Source organism: Pundamilia nyererei, unplaced genomic scaffold, assembly GCF_000239375.1.
Source record: "Pundamilia nyererei isolate P.nyererei 1_Seehausen unplaced genomic scaffold, PunNye1.0 scaffold00031, whole genome shotgun sequence".
NCBI lineage: Eukaryota > Metazoa > Chordata > Actinopteri > Cichliformes > Cichlidae > Pundamilia > Pundamilia nyererei.
In genome coordinates, this window is record NW_005187432.1 from 3,908,754 (window position 1) to 3,932,002 (window position 23,249).

General features: G+C 37.7%; 3 protein-coding genes across 3 annotated transcripts in view; 1 reads left to right on the top strand and 2 right to left on the bottom strand.

Annotated features, from left to right (window-relative positions):
- The window catches only part of LOC102202465 (dynein heavy chain 8, axonemal), a 37,098-nt gene extending 35,294 nt beyond the window's left edge, over nucleotides 1-1,804 (top strand). Inside the window, exons 90-93 of the mRNA XM_013909773.1 lie at nucleotides 57-209; nucleotides 612-801; nucleotides 1,018-1,139; nucleotides 1,267-1,804. Of these exons, the coding sequence (XP_013765227.1) occupies nucleotides 57-209; nucleotides 612-801; nucleotides 1,018-1,139; nucleotides 1,267-1,554 (753 nt within the window). The 3' untranslated portion in view covers nucleotides 1,555-1,804. The remainder of the gene's footprint in view (nucleotides 1-56; nucleotides 210-611; nucleotides 802-1,017; nucleotides 1,140-1,266) is intronic.
- A 1,800-nt stretch (nucleotides 1,805-3,604) lies between these two features.
- Nucleotides 3,605-10,799, bottom strand: LOC102203042 (retinal homeobox protein Rx2-like). Its single transcript, XM_005729123.1, has 4 exons — nucleotides 10,583-10,799; nucleotides 9,618-10,069; nucleotides 6,284-6,540; nucleotides 3,605-5,438 (listed from the first exon to the last, which is right to left on the bottom strand). The coding sequence occupies exons 2-4, from the start codon at nucleotides 9,898-9,900 to the stop codon at nucleotides 4,998-5,000; spliced, it is 981 nt and encodes a 326-aa protein (XP_005729180.1). The 5' UTR covers nucleotides 9,901-10,069; nucleotides 10,583-10,799; the 3' UTR covers nucleotides 3,605-4,997.
- A 3,141-nt stretch (nucleotides 10,800-13,940) lies between these two features.
- Nucleotides 13,941-18,782, bottom strand: cplx4c (complexin 4c). Its single transcript, XM_005729124.1, has 3 exons — nucleotides 18,428-18,782; nucleotides 15,422-15,509; nucleotides 13,941-14,500 (listed from the first exon to the last, which is right to left on the bottom strand). Exons 1-3 carry the CDS (start codon nucleotides 18,592-18,594, stop codon nucleotides 14,282-14,284), a joined length of 474 nt encoding a protein of 157 aa, XP_005729181.1. The 5' UTR covers nucleotides 18,595-18,782; the 3' UTR covers nucleotides 13,941-14,281.
- Nucleotides 18,783-23,249: the final 4,467 nt, after the last annotated feature.

Here is a 23,249-nt window from a genome sequence, read left to right on the forward strand (position 1 = left end):
TTTTTGTCACGTTTACATGAACTAAAATCTAATGGCTGTCACTTTGATTGGTTAAGGTCAAAGCGAGGCTCTTGAAGATGGGAGCGCTTAACCCAATGAACATCTTCCTACGTCAGGAAGTAGATCGAATGCAAAGGATTATAAGTTTGGTGCGCATAAGTCTGACAGACCTGAAGTTGGCCATCGATGGCACTATAATAATGAGCGAGGTAAATTTACTTCTCTGTTCAAATATTAACATATATAGCGGTTTAATAGTCCCTAAAGTGCTTTACACATCCAGTCATTCACACACTGGTGATGGCAAGCTACATTGTAGCCACAGCCACCCTGGGGCACACTGACAGAGGCGAGGCTGCCGGACACTGGCAACGGGTAAGGTGTCTCGCTCAAGGACACAACGACAGAGACTGTCCAAACTAGGACTCGAACCGGCAACCTTCTGATTACAAGGCAAACTCCCAACTCTTGAGCCATGATCCCCCGCCCCATATTTGGAATCATTTTAACTGTTAACTTCAGAAATGGTTTATTTCTTTTTTTACACATAGTGATTAAACTATACGATTAATTGCACTCATGAAGTTTTAAAGTCCGTACTTCACTCCTAGAACCTGCGTGATGCCCTCGACAATATTTTTGATGCCCGTGTGCCAAACCTGTGGAGGAAAATCTCCTGGGAGTCTTCCACGCTAGGCTTTTGGTTCACTGAGCTCCTGGAGAGAAACAAACAGTTCCACAGTTGGGTGTTTGAAGGAAGACCAAAAACATTTTGGATGACAGGCTTCTTCAACCCACAGGGTTAGTTGAACCTTTGAGCATTTTACTGGTATCATATACAGCCAATGAGAAAACAAGCAGGACTGCTGATATCGACCCCTAACACTGTACTTTGAAGCTAAATGAAGATAAATAAAACCAGCTGTCAGTCTGTTGAAAACCTAAAAATGTTACCATCAACTGGGAATAAACTCCTTCACACTGATGCTAATCCTGTCTTTATTTGGATGTTTGCAGGATTTCTGACAGCCATGAGGCAAGAAGTAACCAGAGCGAACAAAGGCTGGGCTCTGGACACGGTCACACTCAACAACAAAGTACTCAAGCACACAAAGGAGGAGATCACAGCCTCACCAACAGTGAGTTAAAATGCAGTATTTTCTGAAAATTGTGAATAACAGGCAATTGACTAACAGATTTTTTTTTTTTATTAAAGAGAGAATAAAATAATGGACTATCCTGTCATTGACTGCCTTTCTTCAATAGGAGGGAGTTTACGTCTATGGTTTGTACGTTGATGGTGCTGGCTGGGACAGAAAGAACACCCGTCTCATCGAGTCCTCACCCAAAGTGTTGTTTACACCCTTGCCTGTCATTCACATGTTCGCTGTCAACTCCACTGCCCCTCCGCATCCTGAGCTTTATGTGTGCCCCATCTACAAGAAGCCAAAGCGCACAGACCTGAACTACATCACAGCAGTGATGTTGCCTACAGTCCAGTCACCAGACCACTGGATCCTGCGTGGGGTTGCCCTGCTCTGTGACATCAAATAAAAAACAGTTGCTTATCTTTACTAACGTGTAAAAGTGATAAAAACAGAAATAAATACATTTCCTTCAGAAAAGCATACTCTTTTAACATAGATGGAGTCTTGACAGTTCCTCCTAGTGGTGTAAAATAATTTAATCTTTTTCAATTTTATGTTTGTGTTCTGAGCTGGGTAGTTAGTGTGGGTGACTTAAACTACATGTTTACTTAATAAACTGATCTCTGAAATGAAATAAATAATCAAAACTTTGGTCATGTTTTTGTCTCCTATGCATTTTTTTTAATATATATGATTAGAGAATTAAAATAAGAAAAAAAAACTAGTGATTACTTTTGACTTTAAAACGTTTATTTCGATAAAGGGTGAAGTGTTATTTCATTTTTCTTTGTCATTATTAAAAATGGTTATTCAGAAGAAAAATATCATTCTGAAAACTGTAAATACAGCCATGCAGGTCTGTGAGACAAAGCAGGGAGCACTGTTTGAGAACCTTATTTTCAAAGTGAAGACAGGAGCAAAGACAAACAACTGGCGCCAGTGTTCAAGCCCCCTCATCCTCTAAGGGATCTGCAGAGGAAAAGGGTGTCCCTTTAAAAAACGTTCTTAATCAAACCCAATTATTTCCGCTCCTTACTCTCATTATTTCCACCGTGGACCACGTCCCGCTAGCCAGCTTGTTAACTAGAGCCTGAGACTCGGAGAAGGTCATGCTTGGCCAAGCAAAATAACACAATAATTTGTGTAATGAATTGCTGTTTCTGAGTGTGTCTTGGACATATTCTGGGATTTGCTGCTTTAAGTCTTTCTGACAAAGGTGTGGTGAGAATTGGTTAAGGCTAAATATAGCATAGACAGTTTTCATCTGAAGTCATTCTACTGCTTTATTGTGCTTAACTACTAAGGCATGTAAATGGTATTCGTTTATTTGCACTCTAACTGCAAAGCAAAGCAGAGAGAGAATTTTGACTCCTTATACTGAGCCTGAACACCTCTAATAAGAGGCTTTTCTAAAATCAGACAATCTCTGATGGCAAATATCCTAAAAATAATGGTTGTGGAGTTCATGGTGTCTATCAGACAAGACATATCAGTGTGGAGCAAGTGTAAGTTTGAGCCCATGCAGGGCGCTGCTGTGTGGACTGCATGTTGTTGGTGTGCTTGCGTGAGATTTCTTCAGAAGGCCCAGGACATTCTTGCCAAAGAGGTTCTTAATCTCAAGAGTTTTCATCCAGATTAAATAAAGGTTTAAAAGGCATTGTTGCAGAGTACTTGGATGCATAATAGCCCTTTAAACAATCATTGGTCCCAAAATAAACGGGGCAATTAAGCCACCTAGGCTACTGGCCACAAGGGCTCAATACAGCTTGAGCCCTTGTGGCCTTAGCGTCCTGCCAGGCAGGGCCCCTGACACCCCTGGTTGGGCCTGATGGAGTGGAGCTTCATCTGCCTAACAGCCTGGCAAGGTTCCACAGGCCTGCACGAGCACAACAGGCCTCCGTCAGGCCAGCTCTCTCGGTCACATCTTACATGGCCTATTGTACACCAGCACTCATTAACAGTACAAAGTCATGTTGGTGGCTAATGGATGCATGGAGAGAAAAACAAGGTCCACAATCAACAGTTGTGCTCTGTAACTTTATTCTGGGTCTTGCATTTGGAAAATAAAAGTCACGTTCCTAAAAACATAAAGGGGTTCGAAATATAATTGAAAACAGAAAACAAACATCTTCAAACGTTTGTGAAATCTTCTTTTTCTCTTTGGTTTTATGATCAGGGTGATCACTAAGAGCAGCAAAGCCTGTAAAACTGACTGTTGATGGTGCCGTTTCTCAAGGATGGGATATACAGACAATATTTGTGAATACTTCCCTCATAACCTTACTTATTAGTATTACCCTTATACATGTATTGCTAATACAGTACTTTTGACATATAGAATTAAGCATATTTAGAAGTCCTTGCAAATTCCATAAGAAGCAGAAGGAAAATTGAGAGGGAACATTTTTCCAGTACCCTTCAGCATTGACTTAATGCATAGATGTCTCTGAGCCAAGTCAGTAAAAGATTGTTTATTTGTGGTCCAACAGTTACATTCAACTCTTCTAATTCCAAGAGATAAGAGAGACTTCCACCACCCATTAATCTTTTAATTCCAACTCCACCTGACCTAAGTGAATATTTAGTCAACATTCAAATAATGAGCAGACAAAATGGATCAACATGAAGATGAAATCATGATTAAAAAAATATATTTTCTGTATCAATTAATTAATATTATAATTGACACATTTTTATAGCAGGGGCCATGTAAACCAGAGCTCGAAAAAGAGTTTTCAGGGCCATTTGAGGGCACTTTGTCTATGGCTGAGAATCCAGGGTTAATCGCTTTAAAAGCAGTAATTAGGTGTTAAGAGGTGTGCATGTCTGTTTAGATTAGCCTCCAAGATAGATTACGCTCCATGACTTACGATAACCTCCCCCCATCAGAACTCGGTGCTCTTCAAAAGCCCATTAACACTCATATTCCCTATAAAGACTAAACAAAATTGATATTAGTGGAAAACTGGCTTTGAATGCACATTTTCACTTTCTTTGCAGCAACTGAAAGAAAAACATCAAACTAACTAAATTTACAATAAAACAGAGGAGCTCTGGAGCCCTTTAACAGGCAACTAATTGGTCATAGTTACTTCATAGGAGCTGGGAAATCTTATATCGAAATAACATATATCATTAATACTTGTACATAATGCATCCATAAACGGTGACAGTGTGTGTGTTGTAAAATATCTTACCACCACAAAACAGTCAGAACACAACTCAATTATAAAATCTCAAGTATGAATTTTTCATCAAGTTGTAGTACAATACAAAAACATTGCTACTTCTGCCAACATGACTCTATGTATCATCTCTCATCTCAGTTCAATAGAGATTCACTAAAGGTTTACAAAATGAATGATTACAAAAGTTAAACAAGAGTCTGTTCAAGAACCTGGCAGGGATTTAATTGTATTTGTACGGTTAAAACAAGGGTAAACATTTTAAAGTGATTTTTTTTAAATGGTTAGACGTTTGTTAGACATAAAATAGATTTTAAAAACATTCTTTGGTATCACGTGTCCGCGTCACTGGAACACGAGTCAAACGCTTTAAAGGGAGTTTGTAAACATTAACGGAACATGTGGTTACATTGTAACCTCGGATCTCTGAGTGAGAGACTATATCTCCAGCCTTTAGGCTCGGAGACACATTCCGTTCACATCTCCACAGCTGTTTTATAGTCAAGCTGTGGGGCCTGACTGGGCAAGCCGGAGTGTCTTAAAGAAGTATCCGCACACCCTGACAAAGGGGAATCATTTCCCCTACATATGGAATATGTAACAGAATGGAGAGATAGTCTTGATGTGATAGAGAACCAGCTAAATCAAATCTGTCTGCTTCACATCACATGTGCTGCCAGGTTTTATCCATTGACTGAATGTGCTCTTTGGCCTTCATCCTGAGTGCTGCAATACTTGAACTCCTGTCATCCTCCGTTGGGTATTTGTCATTGAAGCTGGGAGGACACTGATAAGGAGGTGGCCCCATATGTGGCTGCATACACTGGACCATCGTTGGCGGGGCGTTAAGGAAGCTTTGACTTGGATAGGTGGGTTGCAGGCTCTGAGGTGAACCCATGAAACCTGGAATGGTATGCATGGGTGTGGCACTGGAAATAGGTGAGGTCAGCCAGGGATCTAGCGGCATTGGATTGGCTACTGGCCCCACGTTTGGAGTCATCGGTGGACGGTTGAAGGATAGCATGGAGGAATCATGGAGCTTCATGGTTGTGGTGTCCATCTTTTCTTGACGTCTCCACTTTGCCCTTCGATTTTGGAACCACACCTGAACCGAACAAAATGATATGAAATGGGATGATGCATGGACAAGGAAGCCTTGAATTACATTAGCAAGAACTAAAATATTAATAAAATATATCTTGGAGACTATGGAGGCTGCAAATGTATTTTCTAGTAATAACACAAGTTGGTGCAATATTTTTTTCTGTGTCTGTGTGCACAGTATTTGACTTAAAAGTGGACAATTGCTTTCCGGGCAATAGTGAACATAAAGGGCATTAACAGTTAAATGCTATATGATTGCATGGTGAAAAAACTAAGTAAATCCTTAAAATTGATTCTGAATAAAATACAATTTTTTTTTACTACCAATAGCTGCACGTTTTGCAAATGACATCATGCCTTTCACTGAATTTTCCCTTGCAGTAATCCCATAGTAACAGATGCTTCCAGTTAAACCTGTAAGTCTGTGCCTTCTCTAATCTAAACAGAGACTTTAACTGACTTCTGCACGAGCCAGGTAAACAGTGATTCGAATTTCCAAGAAATGGAGTCAGGTGTACCAAAGCCCATTAATCATGCCAAAGAGTTTCAGGCAATATGGTCATCAGATCATTAGCTTTGAATAATGAATCCTCCAAGAAAAAGCATGTTTGTTAAAAGGTGAACAAATAATCTTCCATATCAACACCATCCCACTCAGGTTCCATATTACTTTTTTGATTTTTTTCTAACCCTTCATTAAACACAAACGGTTGGTAAATATTCATTTCTTTCATGGATTTCTGTTGGAAGATTGGTAAACACTATCCATCAGTCCATGTGGTGTTATTTAGGTTGTGAGAATATCTGGATGACATGTGCTTATATCGTCATATACATTGCCTTTACCTGAACTCGAACCTCAGGCAAGTTGACTTTCATTGCCAGCTCTTCACGGCTGTAGACATCTGGATAGTGAGATTTCTCAAAGGCTCGCTCCAGCTCATGAAGCTGATAGGTGGTGAAAGTGGTGCGGTTTCTTCTGTGTTTCTTTTTAGCGTGCTCTTCATCTTTAGTGGTCTCTGGTGATCCCTCAGCATCATCTGCCTCCTTTTGCAAGTTGCTCATCTCTCCCTCACATTTGTCACCAGAGAAAATGTCAGATTCTAAAAAACAACAACAAAAGGACACAACCGAGCAGTGAAACTAAGGTTTTAAAGTGCTTTGATGTTTCGGCTTAAATTGCACACTACTTAAATGTCCAACATTTGTTATATATTTCCACTTTATGGCAAACAATAATAAATGGTCTAATTGCCCTTTGTTATTTCAGTCATCAGAAACCGAGAAAACCTGATATATGTAAGATTTTTCTAATAAGAAGTGAATACTTTGGGGGAAATGTTTTATGCATTATTCTACCACCAACTAAGAAAGTGAAATCTTTTATTAGCTTCCATGTTAAAACAAATCAATGATTGAAAACTCTTTTCAAAGCCCTTTAAAGGCTTATGAACCTTAGGGTGGGTTAGGGCTAGGTCTAAATGACATCATGTCTTTCACTGAATTCCTCCCTGCAGTAATCCCATAGTGACAGATGCTACCAGTTAAACCTGCAAGTCCCTGACAACTGGCTTCTGCACGAGCCAGGTAAACAGTTGTAGTGCCGATTGTGCTTTCTAAGAAATGGATGTAGAGCAAGGGAGTCATGTGAGTGATGTACCAAAGCTCATTAGTCATAGCAAATCGTTCCACGCAATATGGTCATGGATAAAAAGTATCTTTGTTCTAAAAGTGCACGTGAGGAGAAAGTGACTGCTTTTATACAAATCAAAGAACAGTCTTCCAAATCTTTCAATGTAGGTTGTTTTCTTTTTTTATGTTTAATTTAACAAACCAACTTGCTTTTCTTCTTCTTTTGGCTGCTCCCTTTAGGGATCCTCCACCTCCACCTCCACCTCACCCTGTCCCTAGCATCCTCTGTTGTCACAATTTTCACCTACTCCTTTTCTGCATAAATGAATCTTCTCTGTGGTCGTCCTCTTTTCCTCCTGCCTGGGAGATTCATCCTCTACAACCTTATATACAGTATATCCACTATCACTCCTCTGCACATGTCCAAACCATCTCAGCCTTGCCTCTCTAAAGTCGCGTCCAGTCAAATCAACCTAAACTGCCGAACTTTAAAACTTATTTAAAGGGACTCGTGTTTAATGCACATTATAGTAAACCCTACATTAAATATTAAAACACAGTTTTGAGGTACAAGTTTCAAAGCTGGTGCAGAACTACTGTTTGGCTTTGGAATTATATTTTTAACTTGCAGGGATAAAGACTCACGATAAAGATATGTAATAAAATAGCAGTTGCACAGAAATGTATATTCGACCATGCTTTATTTCATCCTTCATATACAGGATTTTTGTGTGTGTCATCTTTTACAGTCCAGAATTCAACCCTTGTCCACAAAATGTGTATGAAATATGTATTGTTGTCCAGCAAACAGTCACACTGAAGCATGGCCACTGTAAATATGGAGGTGTCTATAATCACACACAGTTTTAACTCTTTAAAGTGTGCAAGGCAGAAGAAATTTGTCATTTTCCCAAAAATTAAAAACATATAGCAATGTAGCATGACATATCTGTAGCATATAGCATGTAAGCTCAATAAAAGCGCATAGGTTTTTTTAAGCTAATGAGTTGTCATAAAGGAACCCTCAATAAAAGCCAGTGGAACCATACTACATATCAACCGTTTCCTTTGTTGTCATTCAGCTCGCTGCTAATGAAATAAACAGCTCTGTCTCCTGGGAAAGACCAGGGAGACACAAATCCTCTTCAGTCAAGTCACTGTCAGATACAACTAATTAAATCTTTATCTTTGGTCCCGATAAATGACATCAAGCTCTTTTCTGTGCTAAAACCACGATGAACGATGTGCTCTATAACGATAATAATTCTTATTCTTGGAGCCATGTACATCTCAAGTTTAACCTCTTAAGCCCCAACGCCCCCTGATACGGGGGCAAAAGGCAGGAGATCAGTTAGGCTTGGGGCTTAAGAGGTTAAAACATCCAGTTAAACTTAATTGTTTTTCAATTTTAGAATTGGTTGGTTTGCATCGATGTGTTCTAAAAAGTGTTATACAAGTGAAGAAAATATAATATATTTTGGGGGTTATCCTTTGTTTTATATTAGTCTTTTTGTTTTAGTTGTATTTATTATTTTTCCTGTCTGTGTAACCTGTTTATTCATACACATAAACTGTGTTTTTAATTGTTTTTCTATCTAGTTGTTCTACAGCGCTTTGTAATTCTGGTTATGATATATGCAGGACAATTAACTTTATTCTTAAATACTTATTACACTCAGTTTTTGTTAATTGACTAAATATGCTGATGTTGTTCGCTTGTCGGCCTGTTATTTCAAACTGGTCCCACCTGCCTTGCTTGTATCGACAGGCACTACTTTCATCCTCAGAAGGTAAAGGAAGAAATATGGCAAACTGGATGGTCTGCTTTCCAGTGAGATGTACCAGTTACTTTACAAGTAAAACATAATAATATGTAATCAGTTTTTGTGTTAGTAGCTACACCTGCAGCTAACAAGTATGAAGAGAGTAAGATAGCTTTCTTTCTTGTTTAAGTGCCGAAGTGAAAGTAAAGTAAAATTATGTAAAAGACACTAAATGTATTTCACATCTTCATTTTGTATAAAAGAGCGTTAGTCAAAAGATATAGATAAAATTAAACCACGCCATCTATTCATCTATGTATAATTTTTGCTGATGAAACTCAGTAGTGAGCAGTTTAATTTGGGTGCTTGAAGTTATTTAAACACTTGGGCTAACTTTTGAATTTGATGGGCTGTAAAGTTTGGAGTAATGCTTTTTTTTTTGTCCTTAGCATGTACACAAACTTAAATATTACAGTTTGTCAGTTACTTTACCACTTGCCAGAACTAATTGCATCTTATTGTTAAATAGCTTTGCATGAGGTGCAAAACTAGTGTATTTAAACAAGTTGTTTCAGAAAAGCAACTCAATTAACATGATGGCTTAAAGCGCCTGAGCACTGATACAGAAATGTGTGTACTATGTTTAAACTGGATGTACAAGATCTTAACAACCTTAGTACAGGTTTAATTCCACTCTTTAGTCGGTTAACAAGAAAATCCCCTCAATGATTTAAACTGAGAGGAAAAAACTTCCTGGTTTTTATGCCTTTTATTAAAAGACTCACCATGGTAGGAAGAATTTTGGGAGCTGTCTCCGAGGTCTGGTAGGTGAGCGTAGTGGTCCGATGGGACCATCTTTTCAGGATCCTGAGGGTTTGCTTCATTTGCTTTCTGGCTTTCATCACTTTCTGCTGAATGGAGTAAAGGGTCCTGGTCTTTAGTGAATCCCAGTATGACATCGATACTGTGAACCCTGCCTCCGGCACTTGACCCAGCACCTTTTGCCATGTCATAGTTGTCTAGGCAACTATCATCCACTATTCCCAGGGTATCCATTGACAAATGCATTCGAAACTTCGGAGACACTGTCTCTTTTTCCTTGTCAGAGAAAAGCAAAAGGCTACCAAGTGAGACGAAGCAGAGCACCTGTTGTTCTGCTTCACATAGAGCAGCAGAGCAGAATTTTGTGGAGTGTGCAGGCCGTTTCCACAAGAGCAAAGCCAATTCACATATCTGTCTGCAAAAGAAATAAAAGGAAAGAAAAAAAAGACAAAAATGTAAAGTTCTGCACTTGAAGGTAATTTAACGGTTTGTTATTAGTCTTGATGGACTTTACGGGAGCCCCAGTTTGCTCATCGTGATCCTTTAGTTTAAAATGAGAGCAGGAGTCCCTATTGGGAATATTAGCTTCTGGTAAAAGTTGGAAGAATTATGAATTAATTCAGTAAAAACTATTTTACATAATTAAACAATTTGAGTGAGTAAAATTTTCTTCTTTTTTTTTTAAAAATTGAGCTGATCCTGAGTTTACACTGGTTCCCATTTCTATTGTAATGTGATTCAAGTTTGTCAAATAGGAAGGCAATCAGCATGGTTAAGAATTTAGCTGGATACATTTTGTGATTGCCTTCAGGGCACAAAAGAGTGAATTTAACTCATCTCATGCCTAAATATAAATCAGCTTTATAGAAAGTGTTTATCAACATATTTGAGCGAATGCATAGCGAGAAAGTACATAAAGTAATCTTACCTTCCTTCGTTCTCCTTCCACAGGCTAGGCTGCGCACATGACGTCTCTGCAGTCCGTAAGTAGACAACTGACTCTAACAATATCTACCGTAGGCATTTGTTACTCCCTGTTAAGTCCTTGAAATCCCCTGCAAACAACTGAGCAAATGACCTACTGCTGAAGTTCTGTGCAGAAAGAACATGCAACATGTCTCCCCCGACAAAACTCCTCCTTAACCGCACAAGACACCAAAGCTGGAGGTTGAATGCTAGTAAAATCAAAGAGTTTAAGAGGTTTATTAATTGGAATCCTTCCCCTTTAAGAATGACTGACAGTTGTTTTCTGGTCAAGTAATTGCTCCAAATGTGTCCTGCATTCAAACCACAGAGGGAGGCCATTGCTAATGAAGGCTCAACAAAACTTTCTTTCAAAAAATCTATTGTCTGAAAGATAATGGCTTGTACTGAGAGTTTTTTCCCCCCTACTAATCCCTTCATTATAGACAATATAAGAGAGGAAAGACACAGAGATAGACTTCACTTAAATGGCTGCACACTGTAAACACGTAAAATAATGTTTCATTCAAGCAAGTGAAAGATTTTAATCCTCACACTACTCATTTTACCAGGTTTGATAAATTAAAATGGATTTAATCACATTACATTTTTCAAAGTGGAATACACACTGATATATTGGGTTCAAATATACATGTATACTATAATCATTGCAATAACTTTTCACTGTCTAATGATACTTTTTTTTTTTTTTTAAAGCCAAAAAGGCAAAAAATAGTGATCTAAGTAAGGGGTCGCACCCCACTTGACAAATAATTAAGTAATTCATGCTTGAGCAGTCAATTTTTCAACATAATCCATTTCACTCCTTTAACTTTTTTAGCTAAAAGGTTTTCTTCAGTACCATGTTTGCATTTCTCAAATCAACACATAATCGACACATAATCTTGCTGATCTGCTTCTGATAGTACACAGTGGATTTGGATTGGTGGCACTGGGTATTTCATTCTGCAGCCTGCAAGATTCACCCGTGCCAGCTGGCACAGCCAAAGCCGTAGATGCTACAGTAGGTGTTGCAGAGATCAACCCCATCCTTAATTAGCCTAAAGACTTGACTGGAGATTTCCACTGACCTCACCCCACCTACCTTAAGATATATTTAGGCATTCTTGGCATGCCAAACAAAATCCAGAACTTTTCTTTTAAAAAATACAAATTGCCTTCAAAGAGGTTTACTGAGACTCTTGCTGTCAATTCTGACGTAAAGTGGTTTTCTTTAGATAGATAGTTTTCGCGAAGTTTTCAATTTTACATGTTTGCATAATTAATAAAGGTAATGTAACTGCATAAGTCCAGCAATCTGCTGGGTAGTAAATGTTGATCCTATTTGGGAGTTTTTTGGTTTTTTTATTATTAGCCCTTTGGCACACAATAAAGGAGCAGCAGGGAATAAACCATCTTCTAGGAGTCAGTGAGAAGGTTAAGAATCCATGGAAACCTAAAGCTAATCTAGCTAGTTTAAAGCCATCTGGCCTCACTTGAGCCACCAAGCTACATTGTCAGTTCGATCTATTAGCTGAATGGCTATAGGTTAAGTGGTTTTGGCTGACCACCTTTTCTGGGTTGTCAAAGTTGTTTTCCAATAAAGGAGAGACTGAAAAGCCTATTACTTTTGCCTGTGAATAAATAAAGAAGTTAAAGATGCCCCCCTGGCAGAGATTTGCTGGTAAGTAGGTAGCCACCATATGTTTACTATGAAGGAAGCCAACCCTGTAAGGTGTTGTGCAGCGTCACCTTTCTCTAACTTTCAATATGTCAGGGGGGGAAAAACGAATAGCAAGTAAAAACCTGCTAAAGTTATTATTTTTCCTAATTCATTAGAATTAGAATTCACCCCTAAACAATGTTAGCTGTGACTCTGACAGGCATTTATTTTGCAAAATCTCACATATTTGCATGTTGAAAGTAAAACACCTCCACAAAAACAATAATTGCCATTTAAAGAAATTGGAATGAATTTCTGTTGTATAAAGAAACTTTATTTACTTGGTTCCAAATATAAAAGGTCATCTTCGGAAAAGCTTGCACCATCGCTGCAGTTAATCCCTGTTACAGTAGGTCATCATGTTGACATGTGATATCTGTGAAGGCATATTTGTAGATACGATTAATTATGGCTCAGTTTTAGTAAACTAAAGCATGTATGTAAAATATGTGTATGTAAAGTCGGATTTTAGTCCATACTGAATTGTTTCGTTTGATAACTCAGACTCTTATACTGTTTTTGTCATTTTTGGCAGGTATCTACTTATAAATTATAAATCATTTGTAAAGCCCTTTAATGTTTGGACTACTTTAATAACAGATCGTATTTATATGACACCTGCTGGACGCTCCTAATAGTAGCCAGGTCATAAGCAAGGGAAACTGATAATCATTTTATCACATTAATATTAATATATTAAAGCTGTCCCTCTTTGCTTGTTTCCCCATTATCCTAATTGAGTACAAATTGGTTAAGAGGGTGCAGCGCAGCTATCAAGCGCCTTAGTTTTATCAGATGACAGTTTAAGTCCCTGAGATCCCATTAGGAAGAAAGCAGCTAATGTTTAAAGGCGCTGTGTCAGCTTACAGGGGGAAAGGGGGATGGTGAACAGCAGGGGGATGACAGGCATAATGGAAAGGGAGGGTTAAATGCTGGGAGATGTGATCAGCTCATGTTCAAATGTGAAGAAAAGTCTAATCTGTCACATGGTGTTCGGTTGTAAATGTGCACTTTGTGCTTATTATTAAAAGTCTGTACAAAATGTGATCTTTTTACGTCTAAAGACTTGAAACTGAAACCAGTCACTGTCCAAATGAAATGATTTAAAAACAAATTTCAAATATCTCTTAAGGATACCTCCGATGTCTACAGAGGTATTAAAAACTACATTTTAATGTATTCAGCAACAAAAAAACATAATGGGATGATTGTCAATTAATAGAAGAGATAACAAGGTATATGGGTCCTAGATTAATCCTATGGCCCATAATCCTAGATTATACTCTGTGACCTAAAATGTCTTCTGTAGATAAAAGCAAATCCAAATTCCTGTCAAATAAAGTTCCAAATATGCAGTAAATCTCATCCGAGATAAATGTATTTGCGAAAATGATGCAGATAGACGTTAGTTGAAAGAAAACAATATTTGGGGCATTCAGGTACTTTATCTTTTAATCTTTTAGTTTGTCATAATAACCAGAGTTTCTCTCTCGTCCACTCAGCCAGATTAGGAACTTAATGCTTTAACCTTAATGGGAATTTAACCTCTTTAAAGACAGTTTTTGAATGAATATCACAAACATAAGAAATAAGAACCCTTAAATCTTTATTGAATTTTTTACAGAGACAGATGAAGAGATATTTAAATTATTAAATATAATACAAATGACCGTACTGAGTGTCATACTGTGTGTATAAGTAGCAAAAGTGAAGTGAAGATGGCCGGATCATTTCACGAAGCACCTGTATGTAAAGAAGCGCTCCATAAACAAAGCACTTTAACCTGTAGTCTGAGTATGAAGACTGAAAAATAAAAGCAGTTATCTGTGAAATAGACACTTAATTTCAAATGTTGCAGTTCAGGTGAAAAGTAATGTGTGAAGGCCTGGGTACAATGCGAGCACTGTATATTTTATACTTTGAGTTTTAGACAAGTAGTTATCACATGAGGGTACATTTCTCCTCTGCATTCTGCTTCATCTCCGACATTGTTGCCTGGGCCTTGGTTTTCAGTGTGTCCATGTCCAGGTTTTGAAGTCTATTGAGGAAAGAGTCATTGGCCTCCTCTTCCTCCTCATCCTCATCCACCATTTTTGCAAGCTCTTCTGGCACATCAATGTCATCCCCAGCCATCTCCACTAATGCCGTGTCTTGAGTGCTCTGTGACAAAAGTCACAAAATTGTAATGCAGTAAGTTCAGAATGATGTTAAAACCCAAAGATTTAATAAGTTACCATGGAAATGCACTTTAGAGCTGTTTAAGAGACTGAATGATTATGGCTGGGCAGAAATGCATCATATTAATGAATCAGGTGTTACTAGTAACATCCACAAAAGTTTATGAGTCTCAGTCAGCTTTGCTAGTAACCCAAAAACAAGTCTTTTTCTTAGTATTAATAGCAAATACATGCAATTAATTGCATGCTTTTTCTAAAATAACTTACTTTACAGTACTTACACAATAAATAAGTAAAATACACATTTTTTTTTGAATATAAGTATAATTAACTGTGTTAAAAAGTATCCTTTCCCCAAATCCCTGTTGAAAAAATTGTGTTCACCTTCATGTGGAAACATTATTTACTTAAATCTGATGAAAATATGAAATGTTTCACAATAACTATACAAATGCACTGGTATGGTTCAATAGCAACTGCATTAATGTGTAAAAATAATGGATTTTTACCATTTAAAGAAAGTAATTATGTAAGTAAAGTAATTCTAAAAGGGTTGTGCCAGAAATCATGCAGTACTAGTCATAGAGTAAACTTACCTAAGTTAAAATTAAGTTGATACAACTCGAGTAAACATATTTATATAGAACATTTAAGCACAATAGCACAGACATTAAACTGCTGCACACACATAAAATGCTCGGAGAAGTAATACAAATGATTTAATGAAAATCAGTAACAGTAATACAGTGATGAAAATAATAAATATAATTAATAAATCAATATAGTAAATAATAATAAAAGTAAAATAACATTGGTAAATGAGATACACTTGGAAAAATGGCACAATAAACTGATATATGTAAAGGTTAATGCAACTAAAGATATAGTAACTAGAGTTTCTTACATCTGGAAGTCGATATTTATCTCTTAAAGCCACTCGGAGATTTGCCCTCTCAGCCTTCTTGGTTGCAAAGTCCTTGTCACGCTGAATCCTGCAAAATGCATGCACTTTATGTAAGCCAGTAAATGGAACAAGTTACAAGGCCAACCCTGCCACATAGTGAGTGTGAGTTAAAGGAAAAAGAAACAGTAAATCAATCACTGGAATGTAATTGTGTTTATTTTTACCATACATTTAATGTATAATCATATGCTTTTATTTATTTATTTATCATATTTTCCAAAATGCTCAGAATCCCTAAAATATATCTAATATAAGTAAATATTTCCTTTCATATCATTATGTTATCACACGCATCATACTGTTAGCAGAAGAAGACATGCCAGGACTGCCAGCTGCGTCAATTAGAATGTCGTATGAAACATTATCTTGTTAAGCTGATCAGCAAGTCTCACTGCACAGATCTTGTTTTCCTGCCTTCATCTATTGTGTTTGACCTTGTGTGGATCTGTGAGGATTATGTAGTTGTCTGACTGTCTGTTTGTCCACAAACTCTTCCTATGTGATCAGAAGTTGAGGGACCAGACTTGGGGTAGAGGTACATCTCAGGCCCCCTGAAATCATTTGCCAAGCTACCACTTATCAACAGGCTAATGAGACCCATTTTTAGCATGCATGGACAAATGATGCAACATATAATTTTCATTTAATGACCGTAACATCTAATTTATGTACGGTACAAAAAACAATATATTTAATATATTATAATGACATATCGTCGCCTGGCAACCACCACTTGTCCAACATTTATGCAGCAGAACAGGACCAGAGAACCGTAATTTGTGCTATTAGCCCACTTCTGTAACTGTAGCTGCAGTAATGCCCTGCTTAATAATAAGATTAGCTACATGGAAAGCTAGCAGTTGGCCCAAATCCGGGGTTACTTGATGTTTTGGCCAGGGCTGCACTCCTTCACCTCATTCACTCCCATTGCTGTGCCATTTATACACAAAGGTGATATTAGCATTTAGCTACTTAAATGCAGTTCATCCTCAAATAGAATCACAGTAACTCAAAAAAGTACATTTTTAGCTTATCCTGAATAGCTTAGTTAGGTTATTTGTTGTTTTTTTGTTTTTTTGTTTTTACTAATTCTAAAAAAATCAAAGATGCAGACCAATTTTTTAATCACTTCTACTAACATTATTATTCAGTGTTGTCCATCAACTTCCTGTTGTAGAATATAGCTCGAATAATCTTTAAAGAAAAAAGTTTAAAAAAAACAAACAAACTGGTGAACTTCAAAAAATTCATAAACATTTAAATAAAGACAAAAATCTACTTTAAAAAAATCACAATAAAAAAAATACCACAAAATAAATGAAATTAGTATTGGTGAACTTACCCTAATTAAATGAACTACTATTCCTTTTCCCGTTAAACATCATTTGCCACTTAAAAATAATTAAATAAACAAACATTTAAAAATTAACAATAATAAAAAAGAAAATCACAAAAATGTCTTTTTTTTCTTGCTGAACTTACCTTTATTAAATTAACAGTAACCTGTATTTTTGACCACCATACTTGCCTGATTAAGACTAAACTGCCATTTTCCACTTGAATAAGTAAATAATAAATCGAAAATTACTGTAATCTGTTATACAATCTGCCCTAAAACCTTCTTTTTTCACTTAGTTGAAATTAGCTTACATTGTAGCATCCCTTCAGATTTTAAGGTGATTAAATAATTATTGTTTTAAAACGCACTGGCTTAACAGACATGTTTAATGGTGGCTTCCTGAAACCAAACCGTGTTATTACACACAGAGCTTAATCTCCTTCACTGGCTAATTTGAGCCTCAAGGGAATAAACCGTACCTAAAGCTAAACTATAAGCCTGTCTCACATCCGCTGATGTCACATATGTAGTCACACAAGTAAGACTCCAGAGTCCATACACACCCACACACTATAGAAAACAATACAGTTTGAGAATGTTGACTGACAGTATTTTCTCATAATGGCAGAAGCTGACTCCAAAATGAGTCTTAAGATCATGCAGCTAAAGGGCAAAGTAGCCCTAAAGTCTGGCTTATGCCCAGTGCATGTAAAGAGAGCAGGGATTATTACATTTAAGTGGAAGTTAGCTTGTCTAATGCTCTCCCCATAAGGTAGGCATCACCAAAAAGTAACACGTTTTGCAGATTTGGGTGAATATGATGGAAGCTAGTACAAAGAAAATTAAGTGGCCGTTTGTACTTAGAAATACATTGGACTTTACATGCTAAATGCAAATTTGGTAACCTACAGCGATTCTTGTGTTGGTATTTTTTGCATATGAAAACTTCAGACCACCTCCCACCAATGCTAACCTGTCCCACACTGTCCCACACAAACACAGTGTTTTGCTCCGCATTTAGTTTTTTTGGGATCTGGTCAGCATACAAATGTCTGAAATGTAGAATACAGCTTGTATTGACAGGGAATGAAAACAAACCTCTTTCTTTCTAAATGTTGCTACTATGGTCCACAATGTAATAGTAATTCATGAGTGGGTTTTGAGATTAAGAAAGGCACTTTTTATCGGTGCTATATGCTTTTATCTGCAGCTCTGGAACAAACATGACGCGATAGCCTGGTATTACTAATCCTGCCGATGAGTAATACAGCCCGCGCTTAACATGAGTTGTATCTTTCCCTTTTTTAAAAATTACACACTGTTAAACATTTAAACATTTACATAAATTTTAATCCCAGCTGGCATTAGATGAGCGGTGGGGTATGCTGTGGACAAACCGCCAGTCCAAGCACACAATAACACACAAGTATTCACACTTACATCAAACTTAGATTGTCATTTCAAAATGTTAACCACTAGTTTGTGACTTCTGGAAAAAAACATATTGCTGAATAGTTGTAAACATGCTATCCAGTTTAGCTGTTGTTAACATTATTTTAAGGCACTGTTTTTCAGTGTTTCATCCAATGCTGCAAAGGTTTACTCACTTTTCTTCCACCATCTGCTTCTGGTACTCCTCAAACTCCTCTCTGGACATGCCTTTGGACTCTGCTGTTTCCTTTCCTTCTGCTCCTGCTTTACCGTCACCTTCACCACCTCCTCCGGTAAAACTCTTCAACTTGTCACCTAACATTTGATTCATGAGGAATGCCATATTTCAGCTGTAATCTTTCTCAGTCCTACAGGGAAAGCGTAAAGCTAAGGGCCGGTGGAGAGGAGAAGGGTAACGTTAAAATTAAATTTTGTATGTTTAAAACAAGATACTGTTTACAAGAGCTGTATACAAACTTCCCTAGATGTGTGTCAAGATGATTAGACCGTGTCAATAACTTGTAGCTGGAGTAAAACCGATAAAGAGCTTAGCTCATAACTGCCAGCCTGCAGACAATGGAGAGTGTTTATCTTGTCAACAAGATGGAGCAGGATAGACCCTCTGGGTGTAGTTCACTATTATCTACTTGCCAAACCAGCACTAATCACTGCAATGGAACTAGTGTGATCGAATAATAAAAACTAACCGTAGGTAAAACATAAATAACTTCCATCATGCAAACGTACGCACGTACATTTCATATAAACAGTGGTTACCACAGTGGATGTTAAATTCAGCAGTGCTACAGCAGATACAGCTATTTATCATGAATGATACTGAACTTATTTGAGTTTGAGGTTAAAACACTGAAAACTCTTTTGCACAGCTCTTTGTTACTATATTATTATTTATAACTGTTATTTAATTGATATTAGGGTTAGCATGAGTTATACACTTGGAAAATACTATTATTTTCCTATTGAGCTTCACAGTATTGACTGTTTTTAAAGGTGGACTCTACAGTCACAGAGCTGCCTTGATTTCCTTTAAGTAGAAATAAAAATGGTTCATATTTTAAAGCAAGATTTTCTTGTCACTGACATTTACATAAAAATGGTTTAGCTCACTGGGTTTAACAGGCAACCCATAAGCTACAGGGCTGATGCACAGTCCTGGGTTTGAAGCTTTCCTGAGGCCATTTACTGCATGTCTTGTCCTGTGCACTGTCCCCAGCTTTCCTGTCTTCCTCTCTTGCCAAATCGTATGATATAAGCAGAGAAGGTCTGTATCAGTTTGTGTATCGATCACACATTAAGTGCAGTTTGCATTGGTTAAAAATGATTTTGCAGGTTATCTGCATGTTAAAACAGGAATTAAAGAGGTGAATGATACTTCAAAGGTGTCCTGAAGCGTTCCTGTCTGCCATGACTGCCATATATTGTCCTAGTTAGAGCTAAGGAGTATTTTAGTGATGTTGTGGACATCACACTTTCATAACATAAACATTCTGTAACACCCAGAGCTGAAAAACTGCACAGAAACTTTCTCTTGGATTTACAGACACTGTAAAATATTCAGTTCTCTGTGTAAAAATGCCTTGTTGATGTCAGAGGCCAGAGGAGAATAGGCAGATACTTCAAACTGATACAAAGCACAGCAACTAACTCATTGCAGCCAACGTATTACAACCATGGCAGCAGAGGACAACACCGAGTTCCACTCCTGTTAGCTGGGAACAGGAAACTGAGGCTACAGTATAGACAGACCAAAATTGAAGAAGATTGGAAAAATGACAGTGAAGATGAAAGCATGGATTAATGGAATCATTTCGCCTTCAAGCAGCTATTAAGGCTGTTGGTGGTGGTGTTCTTTTAATGGTGAGGGATACTTTGGATCCCAACTGATTGTTCAAATAAACCAGCCTCTTGAGTATTGTTGCTGACCATGTCCATCCCTTTATGACAACAGCATACCTATCTTCTGACGGCTTCTTTCAGCAGGATAACACACCATGTCTCAAAACTCAAATCATCTCGAAATGGTATACCTAATAAAGTGGTTTGTGAGTGTATCTTAATGAACATACTGAGATGGAAACGTCTAAATAAAATATCCCTTGAGAGATTTTAGAAATTCGTGTGGGATTTTTTCTCTGATGAAGACATCAGATTTCTTTTAATTTACTGCTTATGTCTATTCACAGATTATTATTAGTGTCACAGAAAACTTTTGAGGTCCCATTCAATTATGTAATTTTGTTTTTACTATTTTAGCCTCCTTTGCTTTTGTCTGTCATACTTTCTTAGGTCTTTTGACAAAATTTGAAAACTCCTTTAGGACCATTGTTTTAATCGTCCTTGCTTCATTAATGCACACAAGAGACCAAACACATCTTTCAGATCTCTTTCTTCACTTGTCCTTGTTGTGAATTCAAACAACAAAAAAGAGATGCTGCCAAGCTATAACAACCTGCCACAGTTTAGCCTGTGAGCCTGTGTCACTACAGCTCACCTGCTTTATACCACAGGTTATTTGCTGCGAGTATACAGACAGAGGAGTGGTCAAGAATTGGCTTACTGTGACCTCTGCCCCGGTAATCCACGTCGTCTTTACCATAGCCTATTGTGACGTATAGGTTCTTTATCCCATCCTTCAGACTCTCACCAAGACTCCTGGACTTTTTCCAGGTAACCTACAGTTTAAATACTCCTCACTGTACGGCCACAGAAACAGCGCGTTTGACCTTACTGCTCCATACCTTAACATGTCAACGAGTTCACAGTCACTAGATGTCAATCCAACAGAGCACCTTTAGGATGTGGTGTAACAGGAGATCTGCATCATCTGCAGCATTTGTGTGATGCTATCATGTGACTTTGGACCAAAACCTGTGATGAATGTTTTCAGCACCTTGTTGAATTAAGGCTGTTCTGAAGACATAAGGGGGTCCAATCTGTTAGTACTAAGGTCCTAGTACAGACCTAGTACAGTCTGTCTGTACTAGGTACCGATTAAAGTGGTCAAGTGTTCTCTCACTTTGACCTCTGACCTGGTAATCCACCATGTCTTTAACAAGTCCATTTGTGACGCATGAGAATCTCTTCTTCATCCCATCCTCCAGGGTCTCACGACGAGTTTTGGACATTTTCCAGGTGATCTACTTTTTATGTAAGACTTACGGTACAGACACCCAGACAGTGTGTTTGACCTACTAAAGCATAAAACTCGCACTTCCTTGTGCAGGCTTTATTCTTGTTTGACCATGCTTGATTTCTACCTCAGGGGAAATCTGACCTCTGTGTGAAGTACAATAATGGTTAGAATATTTTTAGGTTTTCGTGGTTCACTACAAATTTAACAGAGCAGAAAGAGCATTATGTAAGACCTGGGCTGAGCAAATATGGAAAAAATCGCCTCCACAAAAATGACTGGTCAAGCTTAAAACTTTGATCATTCATCATTTTGAGTAACTTAAAACCAATATTACACTAGAAGACAAACACTGATTTCCTTTTTAGTCTGACTACCACAGCTGCAAATTCTGATGCAGCAGGCGTCACACAGATGGGCATGGTATCCATGGAGATTGTGTTGGTGTTAGCCAGACTGCCCACTACAGATATATCACTTCATTTAAACCAGTAAGTAGCAGTACTTCTTTCAGATCTTGATAAAGTTTTTGGAAAATGAAGACATTTCGATTGGAGGATGTTTGTAATGGTCAGAGCTCCAGGCTAAGACATACAGTGCTGCAAAAAGGTATTTGCCCTCTTCATGATTTCTTGGTTTTCTGCATATTTGTCAGACTTAAATGTTTCAGGTAATTTAAAATTAAAGTAATTTCAAAATTTAAGAAGGACATCTCAGGTAAATACAAAATTCAGTTTTAAAATGATGATTTAATTTATTAGGAGAAAGGGGCTATCCAACCCCTCTTATGCAATCAAACTTATCCAACCCTATGTGAAAAAGTAATTAAATGTATCATGTAAAGCTGAGGTTAATTTTATGAGCCACATCCAGGCCTGATCACTGCCAGATCTGTTAAATCAAGAAATATAACATGTCCAAGTATAATATATCCAAATATAACGTGTGTGACAAAGTGAAGCAGGCTTAAAGACCTCAAAAAGCAACATGTTATGTCCGAATCTAAAGAAACTCAAGAAGAGATGAGAAACCAAAAAGGTCACAAAGGCTCATCTCACATTTGCCAAAAACATCTTGATCATCATCCCTAAGATTTTTGGGACAATATTCTGTGGACTTACAAGACAAAAGTTCAGATATTTAGAAGGTTTGTGTCTTACTACATTCCCAGTCAAATATAGTAGTGTGGTATTGTGATGGTCTGGTGTTGCTTTGCTGCTTAATGACTTGCTGTAATTGATGGAACGATGAGTTCTGCTGTCTACCAGAAAATCCTGAAGAAGAATGTCCATGAACATTTTGCAGGGTCCTAGTCATAATCCATACTTAAATCAGACTGAGATGCTTTGCAGTGACCCAGCCGTTCATACCCCCAAATCCTCCAGATCAAACAAACAAAAACAAAGAACAGACGTTAGACTTCAGAGGTGCAAAGCTTCTCTGCTGGATCGGAGAAGAGAAGAGATTGAAATGATAAATTCCTTTAGGTTCCTGAATGTTCTCTGATATATTCAAGAAAGAATAGATCACAGACTACATCTGCTCAGGAGACTCAGGTGAAGACATCACAGGTCCTTCCTTCCTGCTGCAGTCAGACTTTACAATCAACACTGCTCATTAGATAAAATCACAGCACTGACATGCATGTAACTGTTTTTGTCCAATATTATGTAAAATATAGTGAAACAGTACTTACACAGTGTGTAAGTAACACTAGCCATCGTGATCATCCGTCTACTTCAACATTATATTTTTATTCCATCCATCCATCCATTCACTTCCGCTTATCCTTTTCAGGGGCGCTGGAGCCTATCCAGCTGGCATAGGGCGAGAGGCGGGGTACACCC

Coding starts and splice junctions, on each gene's coding strand:
- LOC102203042 (XM_005729123.1), bottom strand. CDS start 9,900: ATGCATTTGTCAATGGATACCCTGGGAATAGTGGATGATAGTTGCCTA. Junction 6,541..9,617: donor CCAAAATTCTTCCTACCATG/GTGAGTCTTTTA, acceptor GTTGTTTTTTAG/AATCTGACATTTTCTCTGGT. Junction 5,439..6,283: donor TGCCTGAGGTTCGAGTTCAG/GTAAAGGCAATG, acceptor TGTTCGGTTCAG/GTGTGGTTCCAAAATCGAAG.
- cplx4c (XM_005729124.1), bottom strand. CDS start 18,594: ATGGCATTCCTCATGAATCAAATGTTAGGTGACAAGTTGAAGAGTTTT. Junction 15,510..18,427: donor AAGCAGATGGTGGAAGAAAA/GTGAGTAAACCT, acceptor TGCATTTTGCAG/GATTCAGCGTGACAAGGACT. Junction 14,501..15,421: donor ATAAATATCGACTTCCAGAT/GTAAGAAACTCT, acceptor CTTTTGTCACAG/AGCACTCAAGACACGGCATT.